Source organism: Saimiri boliviensis, chromosome 15 (genome assembly GCF_048565385.1).
Source record: "Saimiri boliviensis isolate mSaiBol1 chromosome 15, mSaiBol1.pri, whole genome shotgun sequence".
Taxonomy (NCBI): Eukaryota; Metazoa; Chordata; class Mammalia; order Primates; family Cebidae; genus Saimiri; species Saimiri boliviensis.
This window is the reverse complement of record NC_133463.1, coordinates 66,671,540-66,696,333: the sequence shown is the minus strand read 5'-3', so window position 1 is coordinate 66,696,333 and position 24,794 is coordinate 66,671,540. Positions and strand designations below refer to the sequence as shown.

Below are 24,794 nucleotides of genomic sequence, written 5' to 3'. Positions count from 1 at the left end.
TGAATCTCTACACCGGCTACTGTTATTGCCTTAGACCAGACGTCCCCAAACTAGGGCCCACGGGCCGCATGCGGCCCCCTGAGGCCATTTATCCGGCCCCCGCCACACTTCAGGAAGGGGCACCTCTTTCACTGATGGTCAATGAGAAGAGCACAGTATGTGGCGGCCCTCCAACGGTCTGAGGGAAAGTGAACTGGCCCCCTGTGTAAAAAGTTTGGAGATGCCTGCCTTAGACATTCACATATTTGGAGCCCCAGTCCCTCTCATGTTATGAACATCATAAACATTTCCCCTCACTTGCAATTCTATACTTGAGAAATCCTAAGACAGTAAAGCATCTTCCAAGTTGATACAGCAAAAGGACAAGATTTTCCACTCAGTGCTGTTGCTCTCCTTAACACCCTCACACTTTTAAGCTGTACACGTTTAGCTTGAAACTGAGGAGATGAAACCTAAAGAAATTCATGGCCTGAAGCATCAACCATTGACAAAGAACCTTTTAATCCAAACCCAACGTGTTACGGGAACCATCTCTAATTCAGTGAATAGTCAACATTTGGGTAACATATTGGGAATTTAGAAATTGTCAGACTGAGGCAGTGGTTGACAACAATTTCTGTATATTTCTTGTACAATATTTAGATCTTCATTTGGAGTTAGCACATTAGAGGTGTGTAAATGATGCTTCTTAAGCCTCATCATCTATAAGATGGAGTTAGGAGAGCTAACAAACTCCATCTAAAATCTAAAAGCAGGAAAATCTAAAAGCAATGACTTATCATTCCTGTTAAAAAAGCAATCCCTCAGACATGTTTATTTTTCTTATTTGGCAAAACTTTGAATGTGTATCTAGATATTGGGAAGATTAACTTCTTTCTTACATACAATTAAAGTGCTACTGCTGGATGATATAATGTTCTCTACAAAACCTTTGTTTAATCCTGTAATACACATGTAGTCTGATTCTAACCTTTATCCCGTCAGTATCAAAGCTTAACTGGAATGTCCTTGCACTGTGTTGTTCACAGTTAAGCCACTGAAGTGCCAAATTAGTGGGTCTAAACCGATGAATTTTTAAAAGGCTCTTAACCTGTCTCTAATTTCTTAGTGAGTTCTTATGGGAAAACTCCTTGGGGGGAAGCCATGTCACTTCTCTTTGGTGACAGTGGTGGTTTTGCATAGCTGTGTTCCTTTTTAGCCCAGTGCTTCAGAGCTTGGAATTGGCAGAAGTCTGCATCACATACTTTTTTTCTCAGCTATATCACTGCTACACAAAGAGGAGATTCTGGAAGTATGGAGGCTTCTTCTCCAAAATAATAATGATGATGGTGAGGGTGATGATAATGATAGCTGCTGACATATATTGAGTAACTGTTATTTCCTAAGTCCTGTTCTAAGTGCTTTGTATGCATTAACTTTTTTTTTTTTTTTTCCTAAGACAGAGTCTTGCTATGTTGCCCAGGCTGGAGTGCAGTGGCACCATCTCGGCTCACTGCAACCTCTGCCTCCTGAGTTCAGGCAGTTCTCCAGCCTCAGCCTCCCGAGTAGCTGGGACTACAGGCACACACCACCATGCCCAGCTAATTTTTGTATTTTAGTAGAGACGGGATTTTGCCAGGTTGGCCAGGCTGGTCTCGAACTGCTTGGCCTCAAATGATCCATCCACCTCAGCCTCCCAAAGTTCTGGGATCACAGGTGTGAGCCACGACACCCAGCCAAACTTAACTGAATTTTTGCAATCCCATAAGTTTGGTACTGTTACTGTCAGGTTGGTTTCCCAGCTGTGGAAACAGAGGGTTAAGTAATCTTTCCAAGGTCCTACCATGACTAAGTGGCTGCTGGGATTCAGACCTCGACAGTCAGACCCCGGATGCTGTTCCTTTCCCCTTTTTTCCCACTAGCTAGTTATTTGAAATGCTATTAGGCAGAACCCTTTCATTACATAATTAAAAATTAGACACATGCTGCATATACCATGGGAGAGCTAGCACATTTAATTAAATCCATAAGAAGATGCAAGTGACCGGAAGTAGTACCACTCTGAAGGGTGGTGCAGTGGTGTATTTAGACACCAGGTACCTAAAAAGCCAAAAGAACATCACAGACACATCACCAAGAGGGGCAAAAGACGTCAAAGCAAGAACCTAGAAGTGGACATTGATCTGGAATTTCTTGAGGTCTCTAGACTCAGGCAGTAGCTAACCAGCAGCTTTCATCTTGTTTTTGTCCTGTCAGGACATAAGAAGCAAAGGAGAAATCATCCAGGAGGGAATATTTGCTCTGGCATGAGGCAGCGGAGCAAGGCGGAGTAATTTTCTGAGTCTTGTTTTCCAGCGCTTCATTAGGCTCTGCTCTCCTTTTAATTTCAGGTTTAAAGCCCCCCTCCAAATTCACTGCAGTCATCCATGCGGTGACCCCCCTGGTCTCTCAGTCCCAGCCAGTGTTGAAGCTTCTTGTGGCTGCAGCCAAGTCCCAGTACTGTGCCCAGGTGAGTGGGAAGTTGACAGAGTAGCCCCCGCCTGCTCCAGCTACAGACCAGAGACTCCTCCCTCCTCACCTGTTATGCCCCAGGCTCCCCAGGACTCTACCATCACCCTGCTGCTCCCTTTCATTCTTCCTGCCTCGTTACAGCCTTTTCATCTGCTTAGAAATTCTTTGAAGTGAAATCTGGCACAGGGAGGGGTGGGTTACAGAAAGACCTTAGCACTGATACGGGGTTAAAAACATATATACACACACCGACACATTCTGTAAAGAAGATATAAGCATATGATTTTGTTTTTAAATGTCAAAATGATAAAGTAACATCCCAGAGGCCTCCAGAGGACCCAGACAACTAAGCTTCCATAGAAGAAGCAGACATGGTGGTGTCACGGAGCATCAACTTTTCTTTTCATAGCAACCATGACTAATTATAAAACTGGGAGCAGACAATTATGTCTGTGGTAACAATATTTTCCAAATCAGTGTTGCTCCCATACTTGAACAGTGGTTTTTCTGATTTGCGAATTAGTTTATACGAGAAGGTTTACAAATGAGGAAAGAATTCAATAAGGAAGTATGCATTTTTTGAACTAAATGCCTTTATTGGAAATTATAAAGTCTATAAAATCAGCAACCCTTCTAGAGAATGCAAAACATGAGCTCATCCTAGTCCTAGCTTGAATTCTTTTATTTCTCCCACATTGCCTGGTGTAGTGCAAGTTCACAGCAGATGTTCAGATGCTCAGTATACATTTTTATTTAATTTGATCAGAGTTGTTATCTCACACACCATCATAAGATACCAGAATTTAGGAAACTACTTTATTAAGCTCCAGCCACCCTGAAATTCTTTTTCCTGCAGCTTTCCCCTATCCTCAGACACAGGTTTTGTTTTTTTGTTACCCTTTCTGTCCTCTCTCCGTTGTTCGGGGTGTTAAGGTTCTGAGGTTGTGTGGGAATGGACTCACTTTAAAATTCAGTTTTGATGTCTGCCTTTCTATCTTGCTGAGATCTCCAGCTCCTCTTTCTCTTTGTCTCTAAGAAGAGGCTTTCGGTTGGACATCTACATAAATACAGCCTACCCCAGCCATCTGATAAACCCCATCCTTTTCAGATCATAGTTCTATGGAATTGTGACAAGCCTCTACCAGCCAAACACCGCTGGCCTGCCACTGCTGTGCCTGTCATCGTCATTGAAGGAGAGAGCAAGGTAAGACCCGAAGGGGACCCATGTATGAAGCCACTAGGGAATCTGTTTCTCCATGGGACATTTCAGGTCTTGGCCGTAGATGTTTTCTCCCTGTTCCTGGATTATTTTTCTAGAACTGTACTTTTTTCAGAATATTCTTAGCTTTGACAGCAATAGGCTTTCAAATCAGGGAAACCTGGGTCTTAATACCAGCTCTTTTGTAGCTTTGTGACCTTGTGTGTATACTTAACCTCTATGAGCTTCGGCTTCCTCATCTACAAAATAGAAATAATAATACATACCTTGTAGGGTTGCTGTTAGGATTAAATAAAGCCCACTGCTAGCAATAGTTGTCTTTCCCAGAATGACAAGGATGAAGATAAAGCTGATGGTGGTGGTAATGCATGAGGTTTGCTTGGCTGATTAATCTGAATGAGCTATGTCAATCAGAATGGTGGTTCTTTCTCCCACTCACTCTAAAAAGGACATTTTCACCTTAATTTTATTTGGCATCTCCCTGTAAAGATTCTCACAAGTGCTATATAGCTGGCTCCTCTTCTGTTCTCCAGTTCACTTTGCGTAGAGCTAAACTATCTTTCTGATCATCTCCCGGCCCTTTAAGGTCTTCATTTGCTAATGCTTCTAATTGACATTTGAGGCTGTCTATAATCGGCCCTAGACAGCCTTCCATTTTTTTCTCTCATTGCTTTCCCCTACAGACCCTGTCCCCTCCCAAATTTGATCATTTATAATTATCTGAATTGCGCCATGTCTCTTCCTCCCTCTGATTTTGACTTTGCCATTTGTAAATCTTGACCACCCCTCAACTCACTATCTCTGATTGTCAGCATTCCCACATATTCTCAAAGCTTCCGTTTGATGCTACTTCATCCTTGAAATTTCTTCTACTAAAGAGCAGCCGGCTCTGTTTTCTCTAGCTTCTGTTTGTTGCTTTCTTATAGATCTCACCATTGTGAAGGAAACAGTCACTACTAAATGAAATTGGGATTGGTGAAGCACTGTCATCTAAAAGACTTTCCTCATCTGTCCCCAGAGGGTCAGGTCATAAGAGAGCGCCTCACACCTTTGCGCCAGAATGACAAAATCAGTTTATTAGGCTGAACCATTTGATATCATCATTGACTCACCAAAAGTGGCCATTTCCTATGGTTTGACTTATTAGAAGGAGAATTGTAACCGTCACACGGACAAGATGATCAGTGCATTATCTATTCCGTTCCCATTTATGAGTGTCTACTGTATGCGGAGTACCGTGTAACATGCTTGGAACACAGTGGGAATGTGACACGTTTAACCACAGCACTCATAAGGCTGGAGTCAAGCAACCTGTTTATTAGAGAGCTGTTTGGTAAGCATTTAATGAGAAAAGGTGGATATTGGAATACTCAAATGCCTCCCTCGCAAATCCATCTCACCATAAGCATGGTTTGATGCAACCCCTTATGTCCTCCCCCTCCCCATAAAATAGGCCATCATAGGAATGGCAGTATCCCAATTCCAACGTGTGAAGCCATGAGAAGGCTCAGATACAGGCAGTTAGCTTTCAACTTTGGGATTCTTTGTTTTGTATGCTTCCATGGGTCAAGGAGACCAGCTCTCCTTCTGGTGGAAAATGTCTTTCTTTGGATATGTCAGGATATTCAGACATACTCCAGTCTAACTGTCTAGGGGCCATTCTGATTTCTTTAGGTAGTGTAGCATGTTCATGCTCTGACTCACTGATTGATTTTATATTTTCATTCTCAGTGAAAAGAAACTCCCCGTTTCTTTCTTTATAAAATGGTAGTGATAATAATAGTACCTTTCTCGTGGGCTTTATCAGATGTCTCTTATAAGACGCCTCAGATCCTCCCAGCTGCATCTATATTCAGGCTCCTGGCATTTGTTCAGTCCTTGCCTCCACCTTGGGCACTGAATCCAGTGGGCTGGGTGCTTCCTGTGTCTTTTCCCTGACTCTCAGTGCCCTGGGATTGTACCTCACAGTGAAGCATTTGCATGTAAGTCTTGCTTCAGGCTCAGTATTGCAGGAAACCTGGGCTAGGACATGGGCCCATTTTGAGGATTAAATGAGAACATTGCATATCAGGTGCTTAGTCCTGTGCCTATTATATATGCACCAAAGGTTCAATAAATGTTAGCTACTCTTTTGGGAGGCATCATAATGTTATGATTTGCATTATGGGCTCTAAAGTCAAACTTACTTTGGTGTGACTTAAAGCAAGTTACTTAATCTCTGTGTCTTGATGCCCCCTTTCAATAAATGGAGTCATAATACGTAACTAATAAGGAAGCCAAAAAGATCAGATTATATGAGATTACATAAATAAATGTACTGAGAAGTGTGGGTGCACTGTGGATGGTTAATAAATCCTATTATTGTGTTTTCTATAATTGTGTACATTACTTATGTACCCTCCTCCCCACCCACATAACACACACACACACACACACACACACACACGACAGTAAACTTCTTGAATCTTGGTCATTTCCCAGGCATGTTAATTTGTTGTTGTTGTTGTTGTTGTTTTGAGATGGAGTTTTGCTCTTGTCGCAGAGGCTGGAGTGCAATGGCACGATCTCTCAGCTCACTGCAACCTCCACCTCCCGGGGTTAGGCAATTCTCCTGCCTCAGCCTCCCAAGCAGCTGGGATTACAGGCATGTGCCACCACCAGCTAATTTTGGATTTTTAGTAGAGACAGGGTATCTTCATGTTGGTCAGGGTGGTCTCGAACTCCTGACCTCAGGTGATTCACCTGCCTCAGTCTTCCAAAGTATTGGGATTACAGGGGTGAGCTACCATGCCTGACCAGCATGTTTATTAATTTTAAAGGAGTTGGGCTTTCACATGGTAGCTAAATCTTTCTTAAATGAACTAACAAGGAAAACCCAGTTCACTTAGGATTGACTTTGTAAGTACATGGTACATTTGTTCCTCTCATGCTAATCCATTTAAGAAGGTCGCGGAGGCAACGTATTTGAAAGAAAGCCTCTCATTTCTGCATGAGAATTTGAAAGTAGATAGGCTTTTTACCTCTGTTGATGAAACAGGTTCAGAAGAAAAGGAAAACAGATCCCTTTAAGACCTGTGGTTGGACAGATGAGGAGGAAGAAGTCTTAACATCTTCCTCACTCTCCATTTAAAAATCTCCATCTCTAGCCTTGAATTTAAAGTTAATGTGTTTACTGCTTGGGCTGCAAAATTCGGGTTTGAATTTATAGGCCTTGTCTTTGCAGCTTTCCCCTGTAGTCTTAACAAGGGAAAGGTCAGGGCGGTGCTAAGCTGTCAGCTAATGGTTTCTGCATTAGTTAGTGGACATGTAAACAGTATCAGGAAGATTGCTTCAGGGTGAGAATTCTGAGCATTCTGTGTCTATGGGGTTGCTGATCACTTTGTGTTTTATTTCAAAAGCCTGAGAAAGAAAAGAAAAAACCCTGACCCAGTCGACAGATGGTGTAGGAGCAACCCCCGAAGCCAAGTATGCTACAGATATGTCCCTTGAGCTCTGAGAGATGAGTTGGAGCAGGCACTGTCCATTCATTAAAGTCCTAGGTGCTCTGGTAGCTTCACGGGCAAATAAGCCGAGTTTGAGATGAGGCCTGCGGATGAGCTGGCTTCTGGGGTACTCAGATTTGGGGAGACTGCAGCTCTGGTAGCTAGCTAGGTACCTCTCTTTTCCTCTTTCCCTTTGTCTCCAGTGTTAAATTGCTTCTTTCCCTGGCCTTTGTCTCTTCAAAGTTGATGGCAGGTGTGAATTCAGAGGGGATGTCATCATTATTACTGTAACTTCTAGAAGAAGGTGGTGAGCATGTGATTGCCGTATGTGTTCCTGAATTCACTTTTGAGGCCCTTTCCGTTTAGATACAGCCCAGTGGCCAAGGTGCTCCACAGACTCACAGCATCTGGGGGAAACTTCTGAGTCCATCTTGGGCAAGATGCTTAACCTGTGTCTCTCCTTTTCCTCCCCTGTAAAATGGGGTTGTTATAAAGATGAAACAAGATGATGTACATGAAGGACTTGAAACATTTCCTGGCATATGGTAAATGTTCAGAAAATGTTATTCTTGGGGTATCAGCATTCTTATGGTATCAGCATTCTTATGGTTAGTTCTTGTATGGTACATTTAACACAAAGATTTAAGTTGTGACTATTACAGGGTAACCTCTCCACCCTCAATTTTATCAGCTGGTGCCATAATCTTCAAAGCCCCCACCACACACACACACATCCACGCCACTGTGTGTGCATACATAGTGCACCATTCATTATTCTATAACTGCCTAAACTTTATGCATACACCACCTTCACAATTTTTCTAAATCCATCAATCGTGTGCTATTATTTAATATTTTTCTTTTTTTTTTTTTTTTTGAGACACAGGCTTGCTCTGTCATCCAGGCTGGAGTGCAGTGGCACAATCTCAGCTCATAGCAACCTCTGCCTTCTGGTTTCAAGTGATTCTCCTGCCTCAGCCTCCTGTGTAGCTGGGACCACAGGCAGCACCACGCCCAGCTAATTTTTTGTATGTTTAGTAGAGACAGGGTTTCACCATGTTGGCCAGGCTGGTCTTGAACTCCTGGCCTCAAGTGATCCACCCCCCTCAGCCTCCCAAAGTGCTGGAATTACTAGCATGAGCCACTACGCCCAGCCTAATATTTTTCTTTAAATCAGTATACTTTTCATTTTAGTGAAGTTATTTGTAACTTCAATATTACCTTTGATTGCTGTGACTGCTAATATATGTGTATATTTTTTTCTAACCTGTGCTAATACATATTATAATTTACAAATGTTTGTAATTTGTAAAAGCAGCACCTTCCACAATGATCTACTTTCCCCGTGGTTTGTGTCCATACTTGGAATCACTGCTCCATCCATTCACTCATTCAGTTAGGAAGAGTGGGTGTCAGGATGTGGATTCTCTCCTCATTGCCTCTGTATCTGCTGAGTCCTGTCTTTAATGCTTCATTTCTGTCTATACCTGGTGAATTCTTTCTGCCCAACAGGGTCCTGCTTAAATATCACTTCTTCTATAAGGCCTTCATCTGCTCTTCCAGACAGCTGGTTGCTCCATCCTGTGGTCTCCTGGCACTTTTTGATTCAAGCAAAGACTGGTCATCTGCTTCTTGGTCTCCTCTACAGACCATGAACTCTTCAAAGACAGGGAATATATCTGATTTATCTTTGTACCCTCTTTGACCAGCAAGATGCCTGGTACACAGTAGGTGCCCAATAATTGTTGAAGAAATAAATCTGCATTGTTAGGAGATAACACTCCTTCAATGTTGAGGGGTGACATGATATGATAATAGGGCATCCTTTTTTTTTTTTTTTTTTTTTTTGAGATGGAGTCTTGCTCTGTTGCTCAGGCTGGAGTGCAGTGGCGTGATCTCAGCTCACTGCAACCTCTGCCTCCTGGGTTCAAATGATTCTCTTGCCTCAGCTTCCCAAGTAGCTGGGACTACGGGTGTGTACCACCATGCCCAGCTAATTTTTGTATTTTTAATAGAGGCGGGGTTTCACCATGTTGGCCAGGACAGTCTCAATCTCTTGACCTCGTGATCTGCCTACCTTGGTCTCCCAAAGTGCTGAGATTACAGGCATGAGCTACTATGCACCAGCCAGTAGCACATTGTTTATGCCGGTGAGGATGGGAGAATTGTCCTGAAAACAAGACTGAAGTTACCTCTTTCTCTCCCCACTGCCTACCTCCTGCTTCCTCTCAGGTAATGAGCAGCCGTTTTCTGCCCTACGACAACATCATCACAGATGCCGTGCTCAGCCTTGACGAGGACACCGTGCTTTCAACCACAGAGGTAAGAGCCCATGCCTGAGGAGCGGCAGGTGGGCTCTTCAGACAGTCGCCCCGAGTTGTACGATGCTAGTGCTTCTCTTAGCCCTGCCTTGGCAGCAGTCAAGAACATTTTTCACAACTTCCTACAGCGCTGGTTTTAATCAGCCCGAGTCCTGTTAGCACCTTGCCGCCACCTGGCACTCTGAGGAGGGCATCTCCCCTTCATTGTCTCTGCTAATTGGCTCTCCATTTGCATAAATGAGCCTCACCTCTCCTCCACAGCCTGCCCTCCTTTTTTGTTTTTAAACAGCACAGTTGCGGGCAGGTGCACAGAACTGAGGGGAAGGGGGAGGGTGCCTATTCTGCATTATCTTGAAACTGTGCTGTCCAGAGGAAACAATCCCATCTTTCCCCACATATCCTATAGCCTCAGTTAGGGAACACTATTTTGGGCTCTAAAGGCAGCTTTTCTATCATGGTTTAAAGTGCTCATTTTCTTTCACCTGTACAAGAGCAAATGGTTTCACTTTAAGAGTGTGATGGAGATTCCTATTTCAGATGTTCAGGTATTTTTGCCAAAAATAAGATTGCCCAGAGAATGTACACAGAGGAGAGAGAGAGGAGGAAAGATAGATATGGTGGAAAACCAATTTTTACAACTCGAATGAGTATTGATCTCTGAAATCTTCCTTTAAACCATGCAGGGGACCAAAGACAGCTATATAAAAATGGAGTATACAAGAAATACATTATTAATGGCAACTACTAAAAAGCATGGAGACACAACTACTTATACCTTTCCCCTCCCTTTCTTTTTTACTTTATGTTCGCAATCATTTTTCTTTTACTGTCAACATCGGCACTTACTAACCTGCACTTTCCTGGACACCAGTCTGGTTCTAATGGCCTGCTGCCCACAGAGCCAGGACTGGATGTTGGCCTAGGCTGGTGAACTCAGTATCTCCTTCTTGAAGTTCCGCAGATGCTTTCGATTGCCATCAGATGTTAGATGCCAGGGCAACCTATCCCAGGACAAAATGTCCTGGGCCTTACCTTGTTGAAATGCTTTCTATGCAGCCCAAGCTCTATAAATACTTGTTGAATGAGTGGTTGGGCAGGGTGGAGGGATGTGGGCTTTGAGGATTAAAGGTGGACACACTGCCAATTGTATCATATGTAGGTTGGCAGGAGGAAGGAATGTTGATAAGTTTAACATTTAAAGGGAAAAGCAGCTATGGAATACAGGGTACAGATCACTCCAGCTTGCATATTTTCTGCCACCGTCTGCAGGGGAAGCTGGAACACATTCATTCATCAGGTATTTATTGAGAGATTTCTTTGTCCTGGTCTCCATGCCAAATACTTCAGTTACACATTTCCAGCTTACATCCATCTGAGTCCTGGCAACAAACTGAATTTAAATCAGATGATTCAAATGAAGGAACTTGGAATTACTTAGGGAGGTGCAGATGGGGTTAAAAGACCGCATAAGAAAGGATGAAGTACCTGGGCAATGATAGCAGAAAGCAGCTCCTCCCGTTGGCCTGAAGTAGAGAAGGAACTCCTTCTCCCAAAGGCCCTGAGAGAGGGTACTAGAAAGAAGAGGCTGCTCTACAAGTGCTATGATCATGGAAGGACCTGGCTACTGCCAGAACTCTAGTGGTAAAGCATAGAGGGAGCAGAGAAGAGATACACTGACCCCTCTCTCTGTCCTGCCTCGATTTTCCTGCTGGTGACTCCCATTGACCTAACCTGACCAGGTGATGCAGCCCATTGGGGTCCATCATCCGAGGGCACAGGGCAGGACAAGAAAAGTGGACAGTGGATTTTGGAGGGCAGACACAGGCAAAGCATCACACTGCCGTGGGGCAACAAATGGTCAAGACACCTACAGCATCACCTTAATCATCATCCTGTGACCTGCAGTATTGATTCATCTTCTCTCTCCTCCTGGGCACAAGGCAATTAGGCTCACTCCAGAATTTGTTTTTCCCTATCCCATGGTGAAATAACTTGCAACTGCTATGATGGATCCTCATGCTGGTGAATTTCTTTTCAAAGAATAGCAGTTCCAACCACTCATTGCATGCTGGGAGGAACATGTGTTGTATGTGAAGTAATTAGAAGTCAACGTGGGTTGAAAATGATATGTAAATCTAAGAGGCTGGCAGTCTGGTTTGCTTTTGCCTGCTGATCAGTGGAGTGGTTGTGTTGCCTAAAATGGTCCTGGGCAAGGATTTCTCTTTTCTCCTTTTTTAGGTGAATAGATTTTGGTTCACTTTTTTTCCTCTCTAAGGATCTTAGATTGTTTAAATGTCTCTCTGCAGCATTAAGGATAGATTTTTAAACAGCATCCTATAAAGGGCATTATAGATGGTTTATAGCTATTTACATTGATCTGGATTGCTGCAAACACTGCTCAAAAGAAAACAGATGTTGGTTTTTGAGAGAAAGGGCCTTCAACTGACCTTTGCCTTCTTTGATGTGTTGATAATCTGCATGAAAGCAGAGCTATCACAAGAATCATAGTTTTATCTGAATTTACTTTTGAGTTCCTTTGAAATGACTTGAAACAGCTTTAAGATAGCAAGAAGCTCACGTGATGAGAACACCCATTGGGTTCTGTAGTAGCTGCGAGTGCACGTGTTTCCTTTTCAAAGAATAATAGAAAACCCCAAAGAGTGCTGCCAGGCAGGCTGATTCTTTGACAATAGGCTGCATAATATGGTATCCCATCATTTGGCACCATTAATATTGACTGCCAGTGAAAAGGTGTAGGTCATCACAACCTAATTTCAATTTTCCAGCGAATGTTCTCCATCCCCTGCTATCTTTTAACTTTGAGATGACATGCTCCCTGCCAAGGTTTCTTAATGTCGGTTCCACCACCCTGGGTGGTTTGTTCCCCCCTCTGGAATTCCCTCACCCTACCACCTGCTCTGGATTTTGGGGTTTTTTTGAGATGGAGTCTTGCTTTGTCGCCCAGGATAGAGGGCAGTGGCACCATCTTGGCCCACGGCAACCTCCACCTCTGGGTTCAAGCAAGTCTTGTGCCTCAGTCTCCCAAGTAGATGAAATTACAGGCCTGCAACACCACGTCCAGCCAATACACTTTTAGTAGAGACAGGGTTTCACCATGTTGGCTAAGCTGGACTTAAACTCCTGACTTCAAGTGATGCACCCACCTCAGCTTCCGAAAGTGCTGGGATTACAGGTGTGAGCCACTGTGCCCAGCCCCATCTGGGTGTTATATTTGGGGGACAAGCCATATTTTTAAGTCTTCCTTAAGAGAAGGCAGTATATTCGGATTTTTCAAGCAAACAGAATCAATAGGGGATGAATATATATATTGAATATATATGTATATATACATACACATACATACACACATGCACATACTCTGATAGATTTATTATGAGAAATTGGCTCAAACAATTCTGGAGGCTGGGAAATCCCACGATCTGCCATCTGCAGGCTGGAGACCCAGGAAAGCTACTGATGTAATTCTAGACAGAGTCCTACAGCCTGAGAACCAGAGAGCTAATGGTGTAAATCCCGGTCCAAGGGCAATAGAAGTTTGATGTCCCAGCTCAGCCAGCAGGCAAAAAGAAAAAGGGGTGAATTCCTCCTTCCTTCACGTTTGTTTTGTATTCAGGCCCTGAGCTGACTGAATATTGCCCATCTGCATTGGTGAGGTCAGTCTGCTTTTCTGAACCCACAGACTCCAATGTTAATTTCATCCAGAAACACCCTTACAGACAGACCCAGAAGTCATCTTTAATCTGGGCACCTCATGGTGTAGTCACATTGACACAATTAACCATCGCAGGTCCTGCTTTTGAACCTCTGAGAGGGCAGGACTTGGACTTAGCGGCATCACTCAGTCCTATAGCTACCATCACAGTGCCAAGACTCAAAGTATTTGCAAAACAGATGAAATTCCCAATTTGTATTGCTTATCAAGAAGAAATAGGGCAAAGATTGTGAGGTGAATCATAACCTGTATAAGAGACAAATTTCTTTCTTTTAACACTGGAGTAACAGAGCCGAAAGAGAAGTTATGATACCATACATAATCCATTTGAAACCAGACTGCCTGAGTTTGAATCTTGGCTCTGCCACTTACTAGCTCAGCAAATTACTTGAACTTTAATCTATCTTAGTTTCCCTTTCTGTAAAGTGAAGAATGTAAAAGCCCTACCTCACAGGGGTATTGTGATGATGGAAAGAATTAAAATGCATAGGCACCTATAACTGCACAATTTCACAAATTATTGTGCTCATAATTTCACAATTATGAGCATTATATGATTGTTTGCTATTACTATTTTCTGTTTATTTTTTAAATTTTTTTATTTTGAGATGGAGTTTCACTCTTGTTGCCCAGGCTGGAGTACAATGGCACAATCTCAGCTCACCGCAACCTCCACCTCCCGGGTTCAAGCGATTCTCCTGCCTCAGCCTCCCAAGTAGCTGGGATTGTAGGCATGCACCACCACATCTGGCTAATTTTTTTGTATTTTTAATAGAGACAGGGTTTCTCCATGTTGGTCAGGCTGGTCTTGAACTCCTAATGTCAGGTGATCTGCCCACCTCAGCCTCGGAAAGTGCTGGGATTACAGACAGCCACCTCACCCAGCCTATTTTCTGTTTATTATTCTGATTTACCATCCATCAGATGATCATAGAAATCAGAAGTGATTTTTGCATTTGAAAACAGAGCATTTGCTAACTGTAAATTCTAGTTTATAGCAGGTTCAGAAGTACTTGCTTTAGGCTGTTACGAGCACTGGAAAGACATTTAGCTGTATTTCCTTTAAAATGATCCTGTGGCTTCAGTTGGCCTTGTCCCCACGTATTCTCAGTGAATTTCGCTGTGGATACTTTCTTCTAGTTTCTCTTAAACTGTGCATCTTCAAACCTAAGAGGGCTGAATTATGTTTCCTTTATGCTATCTGCTCTGTATTCCTGTTAGAACTTGTGTTTTTTTTAAAAAGTAATTTACTCTTGAGAGAGTGCTTTTATTTTAGACACTGTGGCTTTGATATCTGCTGGGTATGATATATGCTGTATATTCATTGGATATACATGGGAAATTTCTCATTTATAAAAAAGATATGTTTGTGTCTCATGTGAATCAAGTCACGGGCACCTTTGAGGGAGGGGGAAGAGAAGCAACTGCTTTTTCAACGTATGTCTTAGCTGGAACAGACTGAATTTTTAAAGGGCATATCAGCAAATGTTTTTCCTTCCTTTCATTTCCACACTAATCTGAAGTTTCTTTAACAGAAAACATTAAAATGTGCATAATTATGGGGCAAAATGTCAAGCAGTCAGTTTAATTTGCTGATGAATACATAGAATTAATGTTTCGCCACAGTCTCGGGATTTTGCATTATGAATTAGCAGGGAGAAGGTAATGTTTTTGTTGACATTTGTTAACGCTGTTGATTGCTTGTTTGGCTCGTGTTCCGCCTGCAGGTGGATTTCGCCTTCACGGTGTGGCAGAGCTTCCCTGAGAGGATTGTGGGGTACCCCGCGCGCAGCCACTTCTGGGATAACTCTAAAGAGCGGTGGGGATACACGTCAAAGTGGACGAACGACTACTCCATGGTGTTGACAGGAGCTGCTATTTACCACAAGTGAGTAATCTGGGCATCTCTCTGACAGATTTTACGTAACTTTTTATATTGGTTGCTGCAGAAATAGGAACTTAGGCCAAATCTTGTTAAAAGCATTAATGAAAATTAGTCTGTATCCCTGCTTAAGTTTTGCTAATGTGTCAAATGTGTGTTTTTGAAACCAGTGAAACCTCGTGGCATATTTCATTTCCAGAAATTATGGTAGAGTAACATTTTCAGTTGTTGTGAAGTGTGAAAATATAGTCAGGGCATATTAGGTAACTGAATATGTAGAATAACAACAATAAGAGTAAATACCTAAGTCAGTACCCAAGGGCACTGTTATAGGTGCTTGCGATTCATCATTGAGTAAAACAGAAAAAATTCCTTGCCAATGCCGTTCTTATACTCTAACAAAAAAAGACACAGTCTATATAATAATTATGTAGTTTATGGGGGGTGGGGAGGTGGGAAGAGATAGCATGTGGAGAAATGACAGATACAGGCGAGGGGACGGAAGGCAGAAAACCACACTGCCATGTGTGTACCTATGCAACAATCTTGCATGTTCTTCACATGTACCCCAAAACCTAAAATGAAATAAAAAAATAAATAAATAAAATAAATAAAATAATAATAATTATGTAGTTTATTAAGGAGATAAGTGATATAACAAAAAGGCTAAGTAGGAAAGGGATCAGGAGTGCTGAAGGTGCAGATGGGGCAGGTTGGGGGTGTCCAGGGTGATTCTGATTGATTGGGTGAGATTTTAATAGAGACTTGGAGAGGAAGTTAGCTAAGAGGGTAAGTGCAGCAAGAGTGTTCTGGCAGGAGAACAGCTAGAATAAATGCCCTGAGGCAGAATACCGGGGAGACATTCAGAAGACCACTGTGACTGGATGGAATGAATGACAGCAAGTCAGAAAACTTGTGGGGCATGGATGCAGGACCTTGATGTCTATCATGAGGACTTGACTTTTTTTCTCTGAGAGACATGGGAGGAGGGCAGGGTTGGAACAGGAGGGAGAAATCCGGCTTTTCTTTTATGCATCCACTTTGGATGTTATGTTGAGAAGAGGCTATAAGGGACCCAGAGCTGAAGGAGGAAGCCCTACTGGGAGGTGAGTGACATTATCTAGGCAAGAGATGGTGGGACCCTGGGATCAGAAAGTGAATGGTGGCCGTGGTGAATAGTGATCAGATTGTGGTCATGTTTTGAAGGTGCTTTAGCATAGTGCCTGGACAGTCTGGAGGTAGAGTTTGATGACTCCAGGTCTTTTGACCTGAGGCACTGCAAGATTAGAGTGCTGATTGACAGAGATGAGGAAAGCTACAGATGGAACAAATATCAGGGAAAATATAGGAGTCCATTCCTGGACATGTTAAGACATCCCAAAGGATATATGGAAAAAGCTCAGAGATGGAGATACAAATTTGGCAGTTGTTTGCATATATTTGGTCTTTAAAGCCAGGGGACTGGAACAAGATTCTCGAACTAGTGAGTGTAGATAGCTAACATTCCCCACTCAACCAGTAACAAAATCCCCGCTTTTCTCTCATAGTAAAGGGGAACACACCAATCTTGCCTTAGTCTTTTAAAATAATGAATAGGGAATTTTGCTATCTCAGGGATAGCTTGGAAATGCCCAAGGCATAAACATTTAGGCTGACTGATTCTTGATCTTAAGATTTCACTTCTTGAAAGTTATTTGTTCCTGTTGTTCCTGCCACCACCACTCAAAGAATCTGATTCACTCAAGTGATTTTCCCTATAAATATATGCTGTATGTATATAAATACCTTTTTAAAATAGTAGGATGAGAAATAATTCAAATTAATTGTGGGTTTTCTATTAACGGGATTGAAATATATATGATTTATAGTGCACAAATATAGAACAGTCTATTGTTGCACTCAGAATCAAGGGGTAATATGGAATACAGTTCTGATTAAGCCAATGATTAAAATTCATAATGAGCTTTGTAATACGTAGATTATGTGTAAGTAACTTCTCTTTCCATCTAAGTAACTAGGTTTTCTTTTTCTTTCTAACTGACCAATCTGATATTAGAGTTAGACTGGGCAAGCAATGTCTGTATCTCTGTGCTTTGTTTCCTCATTTGTAAAATGGGAGTAATAATAGAACCCGCCTCGTAGGTTCCTTATGAAGACTAGATGAAGCATTTCTTGTAAAACACTTTAGAACACTATCTGGTACATAACAAGTACCGTAGAAGTGACAGTTATTATTATCATCGCCATTGTCATTGTCATCACCATCCATGACATATTAAGGGATTCAAAGAATAAGTATGTGTTTTCTGTCTCCAAAGTTCACTTGTCACCATGTGATAATGGCCCCTGTGAAACTCATCTTTGATTTTTACAGATATTATCACTACCTGTACTCCCATTACCTGCCAGCCAGCCTGAAGAACATGGTGGACCAATTGGCCAATTGTGAGGACATTCTCATGAACTTCCTGGTGTCTGCTGTGACAAAACTGCCTCCAATCAAAGTGACCCAGAAGAAGCAGTATAAGGAGACAATGATGGGACAGGTAAGTGTAGAAGAGCCCTCTTCCCTTGCTTTCACTCACTGGTGGTTCAGGTAATGAGGACTCATGTTCCTCTAGGTGTTCCACCCAGGAGCATATAATGAGAAGAAACGAGAAATGAAACACATCTGAAAGCTTGGAAAGAGTGTATAATTGGCACATGGATAATTAGGAAGACACAAGTTAAGTGTATCTTTATGCCAATGAAATAAAGCTCTCCTATAATCTTTAAGGTGACATGAGAAAGACATACCTTTAGAGTTTGTCTTGGTCCATTTGGGCTGCTATGACAAAAATACCATTGACTGGGTGGCTTAAATAACAGATTTATTTTTCATAGATGAAGGCACTAGCAGATTTGGTGTCTGGCAAGGGACTGCTTCCTGATTCATAGACAGACCTCTGCTCATTGTGTCTTCACATGGCAGAAACAAGGGCAAGATAATTCTCTGGGGTCTCTTTTATAAAAGCATAGCTCCCATTTGTGACTACTCTACCCTCATGACCTAATTGTCCCACAAAGGCCTCACCTGCAAATATCGTCACATTGAGAAGTAAACTTCAACATAAAAATTTTAGGGGGCACAAACATTCAGCCCTCAGCAGAATTAAAGCCCTACAAATAACTTATGAAAGTTGATTGTCGGTACTTTATTTAATGACTAGCAACCAATACTCTCTTTAACAGTTTTCTGGTCTTGCAGTTGAATTGAATTGTGTCTTGGTGACATAGGAAGAGTCACAATACTCAATTTTCAGTTCTAAAATCAGCACTTGTAAGCTGCAGACAAGTCAGGTACCTTCTGAAATTCAGTTGGCTCATCTTTAACATGGAAATTGTGAAATGTCTCTCACAGGGTTGAGATAATATGTGTGAAAGCTTTTATAAAAGTGAAGTAAAATATTGTGTTGAGTTATAAACTTTTAATACTAAAGATATTTTCAAGGAAATGGAATCCAACATTTTCTTTTTACAAGTAAGAAAACTAGTGAATTTAAGCATATTGCCACAAGTTGCCCAGTAAGTTAGAGACAGAACTGGGAATTGAATCCCAGGGTCTGTGGATTCCAGTGCTTATCCTTATACACCCCAGTGTCTTGGGATCAGGCCCATTTGGATATGCTGAATTTCATCTGTCTTTATTCATCTTGAGCAGAGCCACTACTGTATGTAAGAAATTGAAAATCCTGGCCATGCACAGTGTCTCATACCTATAATCCCAGTATTTTGGGAGGCCGAGTTGGGTGGATCACTTGAGGCCTGGAGTTTGAGACCATCCTTGCCAACATGTCAAAACCCCATCTCTACTAAAACTACAAAAAATTAGCTGTTTATGGTGGCACATGCCTGTAATCCCAGCTTACTTCGGTGGCTGAGGCTCGAGAATCACTTGAACCTAGGAGGCAAAGGTTGCAGTGAGTTGAGATCATGCCACTGCACCCCAGCCTGGGCAACAGAACAAGGTTCTGTCTCAGAAAAAGAAAGAAAAAAACCTTAAGAAAGAGCATTAAGATTCACCCAAGTTAGGAGCATCCAGTAGGACTGAGGTCAATCTGAATGAACATACTTTAACATGTTTGTATCAGTTTAATTTTGAGGGGGGGTTGCATGTGCCTTATTCTAACAGGTATTGGAAAACACATACAAATCTAGCTTTTGCAAAGGAAATCTTAGCTAGGCCTCATGTTAGGCCGAAAGTTTTTCATTCACTAGATTTAGTAAGCAAAAATTTAAAGTTTATAAAGAATTTGAAGTTTATAAAAAGTTAATTTAGTACTTACCAAGCGTGTTTTCAGGCACTGTTCTAGGTATTGGTTATGACGAAATCGCTGTAGCAGAGTCTGGTGGAAAATTTTGTTTCCCTCTAATTACTGAAAGAACAGATAAGAGGATTTGTAAGAATTTTTAAGGCTGAGAGACTATTCAACGTCAAGCAAGATGTATTGTCTATTATGTGCCCAAACGTTTGCATTTACATTTTTATTTATCTCTGAAGGATGAGGATGCATTCTGAGAAATGCATCATTTGTTGATTTTGTCATTATCTGAATGTTATTAAGTGTACTTACACAGCCCTGGATGGTAGAACCTGCTATACACCTAGGCTATGTGGAATAGCCTATTGCTCGTAGGCTACAGCATGTGGTTGTACTGAATACTGTAGGCAGTTGTAACATAGTGATAAATATTCTGTATCTAAATATTTCTAAATATGGAAAAGGTACAATAAAAATATGGTATTACAGTCATATGGGTCCATAGTCATCTATGTGGTTCAACATTTAAGTGTCATTATATGGTGCATAACTGTGTATTATCTCATTTAAGGACATGACACTTAAAAAATATTTTTTTACTCAATTCTTAAGAACACTCACTGAGTGGGAACTCTAATCATACAATGCTTCTTAGGAGTCGGATTTGTCCTCTTTTCGTAGATTGCCCTAATTCTACCAAACAGTATTTCTAGTAATTTCATACATCTCTACAGAAACATCTAAATTTAACCTTAGGTCTAACTAGGTATATTGAGGTACTGTATTTGACCCCTTCTTTCCATCATACATATTAATTTATTGAATGTTTGTGTGACCGTTAAGGCAAATGGATATCATCCTCTAGGACTAGGCTTTTATGACATAAGAAAGACATCTTTTCTAATAGATGTTGGTTGACTCAAAATAAATGTTAACATCTAGAAGCAAAACGATACCTGAATGAATCAACTGAACTTAAAAAAAAAAATGTGAATAAGAATGAGCTTAAACTTTAGCCAGTATTTCTCAGTTGCATATATGAGTATCTATGCCTGGGTCTAGCACCCTTTCGGAATGAGTGGGCCAATCAAAAATGGTCCAAAAGGTTGGGCTCAGTGGCTCATGCTATAATCCCAGCCTTTTGGGAGGCCAAGAGAGGCAGATTGCTTGAGCTCAGGAGTTTGGAACCAGCCTGGGGAAAATGGCAAAACCCATCTCTACTAAAAATACAAAAATTAGCCATGCATGGTGGTGTGCACCTGTAATCCTAGCTCTTTGGGAGGCTGAGGCATAAGAATCGCTTGAACCCAGGTGGTGAAGGTTGCAGTGAGCCGAGATCACACCACCACTCTCCAGCCTGGGTGACAGAGTGAGACTCTGCCTTAAAAAAAAACAAACAAAAAAAAATCCGCAAACCCATATCCATTTAGGGTCAACACAAGTTACCTTTGGGACTGTCTACTCTGATAGGAACTCAACCAGACAGCTCTAATTGATATCTTTCTCTGATTTATCAAGTAGAGTTCTCCTCATATAAATGCTAAAGAGCAAAGCTTGAGTTCTACCCCTCTCTAGCCTTGAACAAAAAACTGTAACTTCTTGAACTTGCTTCCTCAGCTATAAAATAGGGATGTTATTACCTGGGTAGATACTTCACCAGATTGTTGTGAGATTCAAATGAACTCCATGAAAACACTTTACAAATAGTGTTTTGTTTGTTATTCTGCTGTACAGAGATAACTTGACATTTGTGTTTATCTATCTTCAATGTTATTTTCGAGCATGTTGACACTGTGGTTTTAAAGTAACTCTTAGTGATTCTCACACTAAAATGTATCTTCCCATGGAAGTATTTTTCTAACAATATGAGCACAACAAACAGTTGAACACACATGCATGCATCCATATACCTCATTAAAGACTTGCCTGTTGACATAAATGGGTTTGTGGGCTTTTTTTCCCCATAATTGGGCAGCCCATCTTTTCCATATTTCATAAAAGCAGGGATTTAAGTACAATGTGCTTAGTCATTCTGTTTAAATTTCAGCACTGCAGTCATTTGAGGCATTCTTTTTAAATCAATGCCAATCATTTACATGATCTAAAAATATTTAACCAACTTTAGGGGCCACACAGAGCTAAAAAGATGTTAGCCATCTTTTCTATTATCGAAAGTTAACCTTTTTTCTATTCTGGGTGAGCAGTGATACTTTGGAGGGCTGATTCCTCTTTAAAAAGTAACCTTTGGGGGTTTTAGTTGAGTAGGAAATCCAACAATTCTTGGGTTAAGAACAGAATTTTGAGATTTTAGTATAAATTAGAGTTACAGCAACCTGCCCTACATGCCACTGAATTTTCCCTTCTCATCCTCATGAAGTCACTTCAATGGGAAGGCTACAGAAGAGAAAATGAATTTTTAGATGCTGCATAACACTAGCCTTGATTGAAGTGTAAAAGGTGCTTTTGTTCTTCTTCAACTATATATGTGAATTTTTAACAAAGTGTTCAGTAGGACCCTTATAAAGGTAAAGAGACGGTAGAAGGGAAGAAGTGATGGATAGTGAGAAAAATAGACTTCTAAAAGTTGATTACTGATATTTCTAAATCAACTATGTAAACAAGAAGAGTTTGGAAAACAAACATTGAAACCACAAACACATTATCTTAGTACTTGGTCCCAAGCGCAAAGAGAAGTTTTATATGGAGTAACTGTCGTAATTGAGGTTCAGTTGCTAAGTCATGGACGGCCCAGAGAATTAGTCAATAAATTTTAGAGAATTAAAGTCAACATGAATCTTTGTTTTTGTGTTTTTAACACTGAGGAACATCGCATACCGCGTGAAAAACCAGCATCTGTGATTGCACTGTCACCAGGTTCATAGATGGTGAGGCTCGGTGGCCGGACCAGACACCGAGCTCTGCTGCTCGCTCATTTGCCCGACTCCATTTTCTGCAATGTTTCCATCTCACCTTGCACTTCTCTCATCATCGTCCTTGTTTCTCTCCTTCTCCCTAGACTTCTCGGGCTTCCCGTTGGGCTGACCCTGACCACTTTGCCCAGCGACAGAGCTGCATGAATACGTTTGCCAGCTGGTTTGGCTACATGCCGCTGATCCACTCTCAGATGAGGCTCGACCCCGTCCTTTTTAAAGACCAGGTCTCTATTTTGAGGAAGAAATACCGAGACATTGAGCGACTTTGAGGAATACGGCCGAGTGGGGGAGGGGAAGCGAGAAGGGACTGGGGTCAAGCTGCTCTCTCTTCCCAGTGCAGATCTACTCATCAGCAGAGCCAGATTGTGCCAACTATCCAAAAACTTAGATGAACAGAATGACAAAACAAAAAAGACCAATGAGAACTCGACTCCTGGCTCCTGGGACTGCACTGGACTGCTCCAAACTCACCTCACTGGCTTCTGTGTCCCAAGACTAGGTTGTGTACAGTTTAATTATGGAACATTAAATAATTATTTTTGAAATGATTGCTATGCAGGTTTAAACTTTTTTAATGATCAAAACTATTAAAAACCAGAGTTCTTTGTTTAATCAAAATTGTGTTGGTTGTGAATATTTCAAAGCTGCTATTCCTCTTCCCACAGACATCATTGTCATGGCCACGTAGGGTGTCCTGAAGTTTCAAAACTTCAAACTTCATGGAAAACACAATAAGTCACTCTACCCATTATCAAGAAACCACTGAGCATAAGTTGTAACTTCATTATGCAACTTTGCCAGTGCAAATTATTTTCCACTTTGAATCTTCAAATCCACTTGAACTTTTAATTCTAAAATGTCCCTGCATGAAAGAAAGTATTACGACTTCCAGGTAGGCAGTTCTAACTGAAAATTCTATGTTTGAGAGATACGTATGATAACCATTTTTCATTGTGGGGCAGGGAATTAGTACCAAGAAAACGCTAGTATAATTAAGAAATGTTCAGTTTGCACAAAGAACCCTCTGGATAACCCACCAGCATGTTAGCAAGATGGAAATACAGACCCACAACAGTAACCCAGTGCTTGCAGGGGTATGGCCACAGTCATAGATTCAACCACTGACCTAAGTGCATAGCACTGGGGAAGAAGCTTTGATTTCGAAGCCAAGGAAGGATGAGTATACTAGAGAGAACATTATTTACAAGATGAGATTTTTAATGTTTGTGAAAATCTCAAGTTTCAGACGTTTCTCTGTTGAGAAAGAAAAAGGGGTACTAAGGTGGAAATTCATACCAATGAACAAGAGGATTGCTGCAAAGTAACTGAGTTTAAGTCTCGCCATCGGGACCCTAATGCCATTTTTGGTCAAACGTGGTTTTGAGCAAGAATCTGGCAAACAGAGTAATCGAAAACAAATGTGAATACAGTTTCATTTACTTTTAATTTTTAAATCTGTGGAGTTTAGTTATGCTTCTTGCTAGAAAAGAACATTTCTATCCCTGAAAATGCTATCTTGGGCTTATGATTATTGTTAAATTCCAAGTATATACTGGAAAAAACCATATCTCTGTTATAAAAAAAAAAAATGAAGACTTCTGATATTAAATGCTTTCTTCTACTTGGAAGAGGCCAGAGAAAACAGGGAAGAGAAAGACATTATTGAGTTTTACCACTTATTATACAGAATAAACAGTAAGCACTTCAGAGTTCCTCCCTCAAATTCTCATACATTTCATATTTCTTTTCCATTTATTTTTAGTTTTTAGAAGAAAGTTCATCAGCAAATTATGTTCTGATAACTTCAAGTGTGGCTGTCTTAGGTCAGTGGAAACCATAAGTCCAGTGGACTTCACCTCATCCTTTCTTTGTAGACATCTGGGAGAGGAAGAGGAACTTGCCATGATAGCACAGGGATGGTGTGGTAAACAGGAGTGAACGTGTTTGCAAAGTCCAGAGAGGTGTTATAACAGGCTACCTAGCTGCAGAACAAGGAGCAGATACTGTGTTGAGAGGTGCATAGGCAGTGAAGTTCAATTAAAGAGAGGCTTTTCTCTGCAGCCTCATGACTCTGGACCCATGCATAGTCCATTCTCAAACATGTGACATTTTCCCCTAAGTAAATGTGATTATCTCTTATGCATTTGTTGAAAAATAATTCTTAAGTCCATGGTACTTGCACTTGCGTCTTTCTATAAAATGTTTGGTCTCATAGGTTTTGTGCCATTGAAGCTGCACTTCTCAGCAAGTTAAAGGGTTAGCAATTAAGCCTTACTCATTTGGCCTTTGCAAATTTGTATTTAAATTAAGTGTTTCAGGATTGGCAAATTATTCTTGTATCTTTCTCCTATACAAAAAAATAAATACAATATTTTGTTCAATGACCCCCAAACCAACTTGAAACTTAGGTGGTCATATTGGCTTGCAAAGCAA

At 41.3% G+C, this 24,794-nt stretch overlaps 1 protein-coding gene across 1 annotated transcript in view; it reads left to right on the top strand.

Moving 5' to 3' along the window:
- EXT1 (exostosin glycosyltransferase 1) overlaps positions 1-22,915 on the top strand; it is a 312,087-nt gene extending 289,172 nt beyond the window's left edge. Inside the window, exons 6-11 of the mRNA XM_003933110.4 lie at positions 2,370-2,488; positions 3,599-3,694; positions 9,424-9,513; positions 14,973-15,133; positions 17,502-17,673; positions 22,445-22,915. Coding sequence (XP_003933159.1) covers positions 2,370-2,488; positions 3,599-3,694; positions 9,424-9,513; positions 14,973-15,133; positions 17,502-17,673; positions 22,445-22,630 — 824 coding nt within the window. The 3' untranslated portion in view covers positions 22,631-22,915. The remainder of the gene's footprint in view (positions 1-2,369; positions 2,489-3,598; positions 3,695-9,423; positions 9,514-14,972; positions 15,134-17,501; positions 17,674-22,444) is intronic.
- Positions 22,916-24,794: the final 1,879 nt, after the last annotated feature.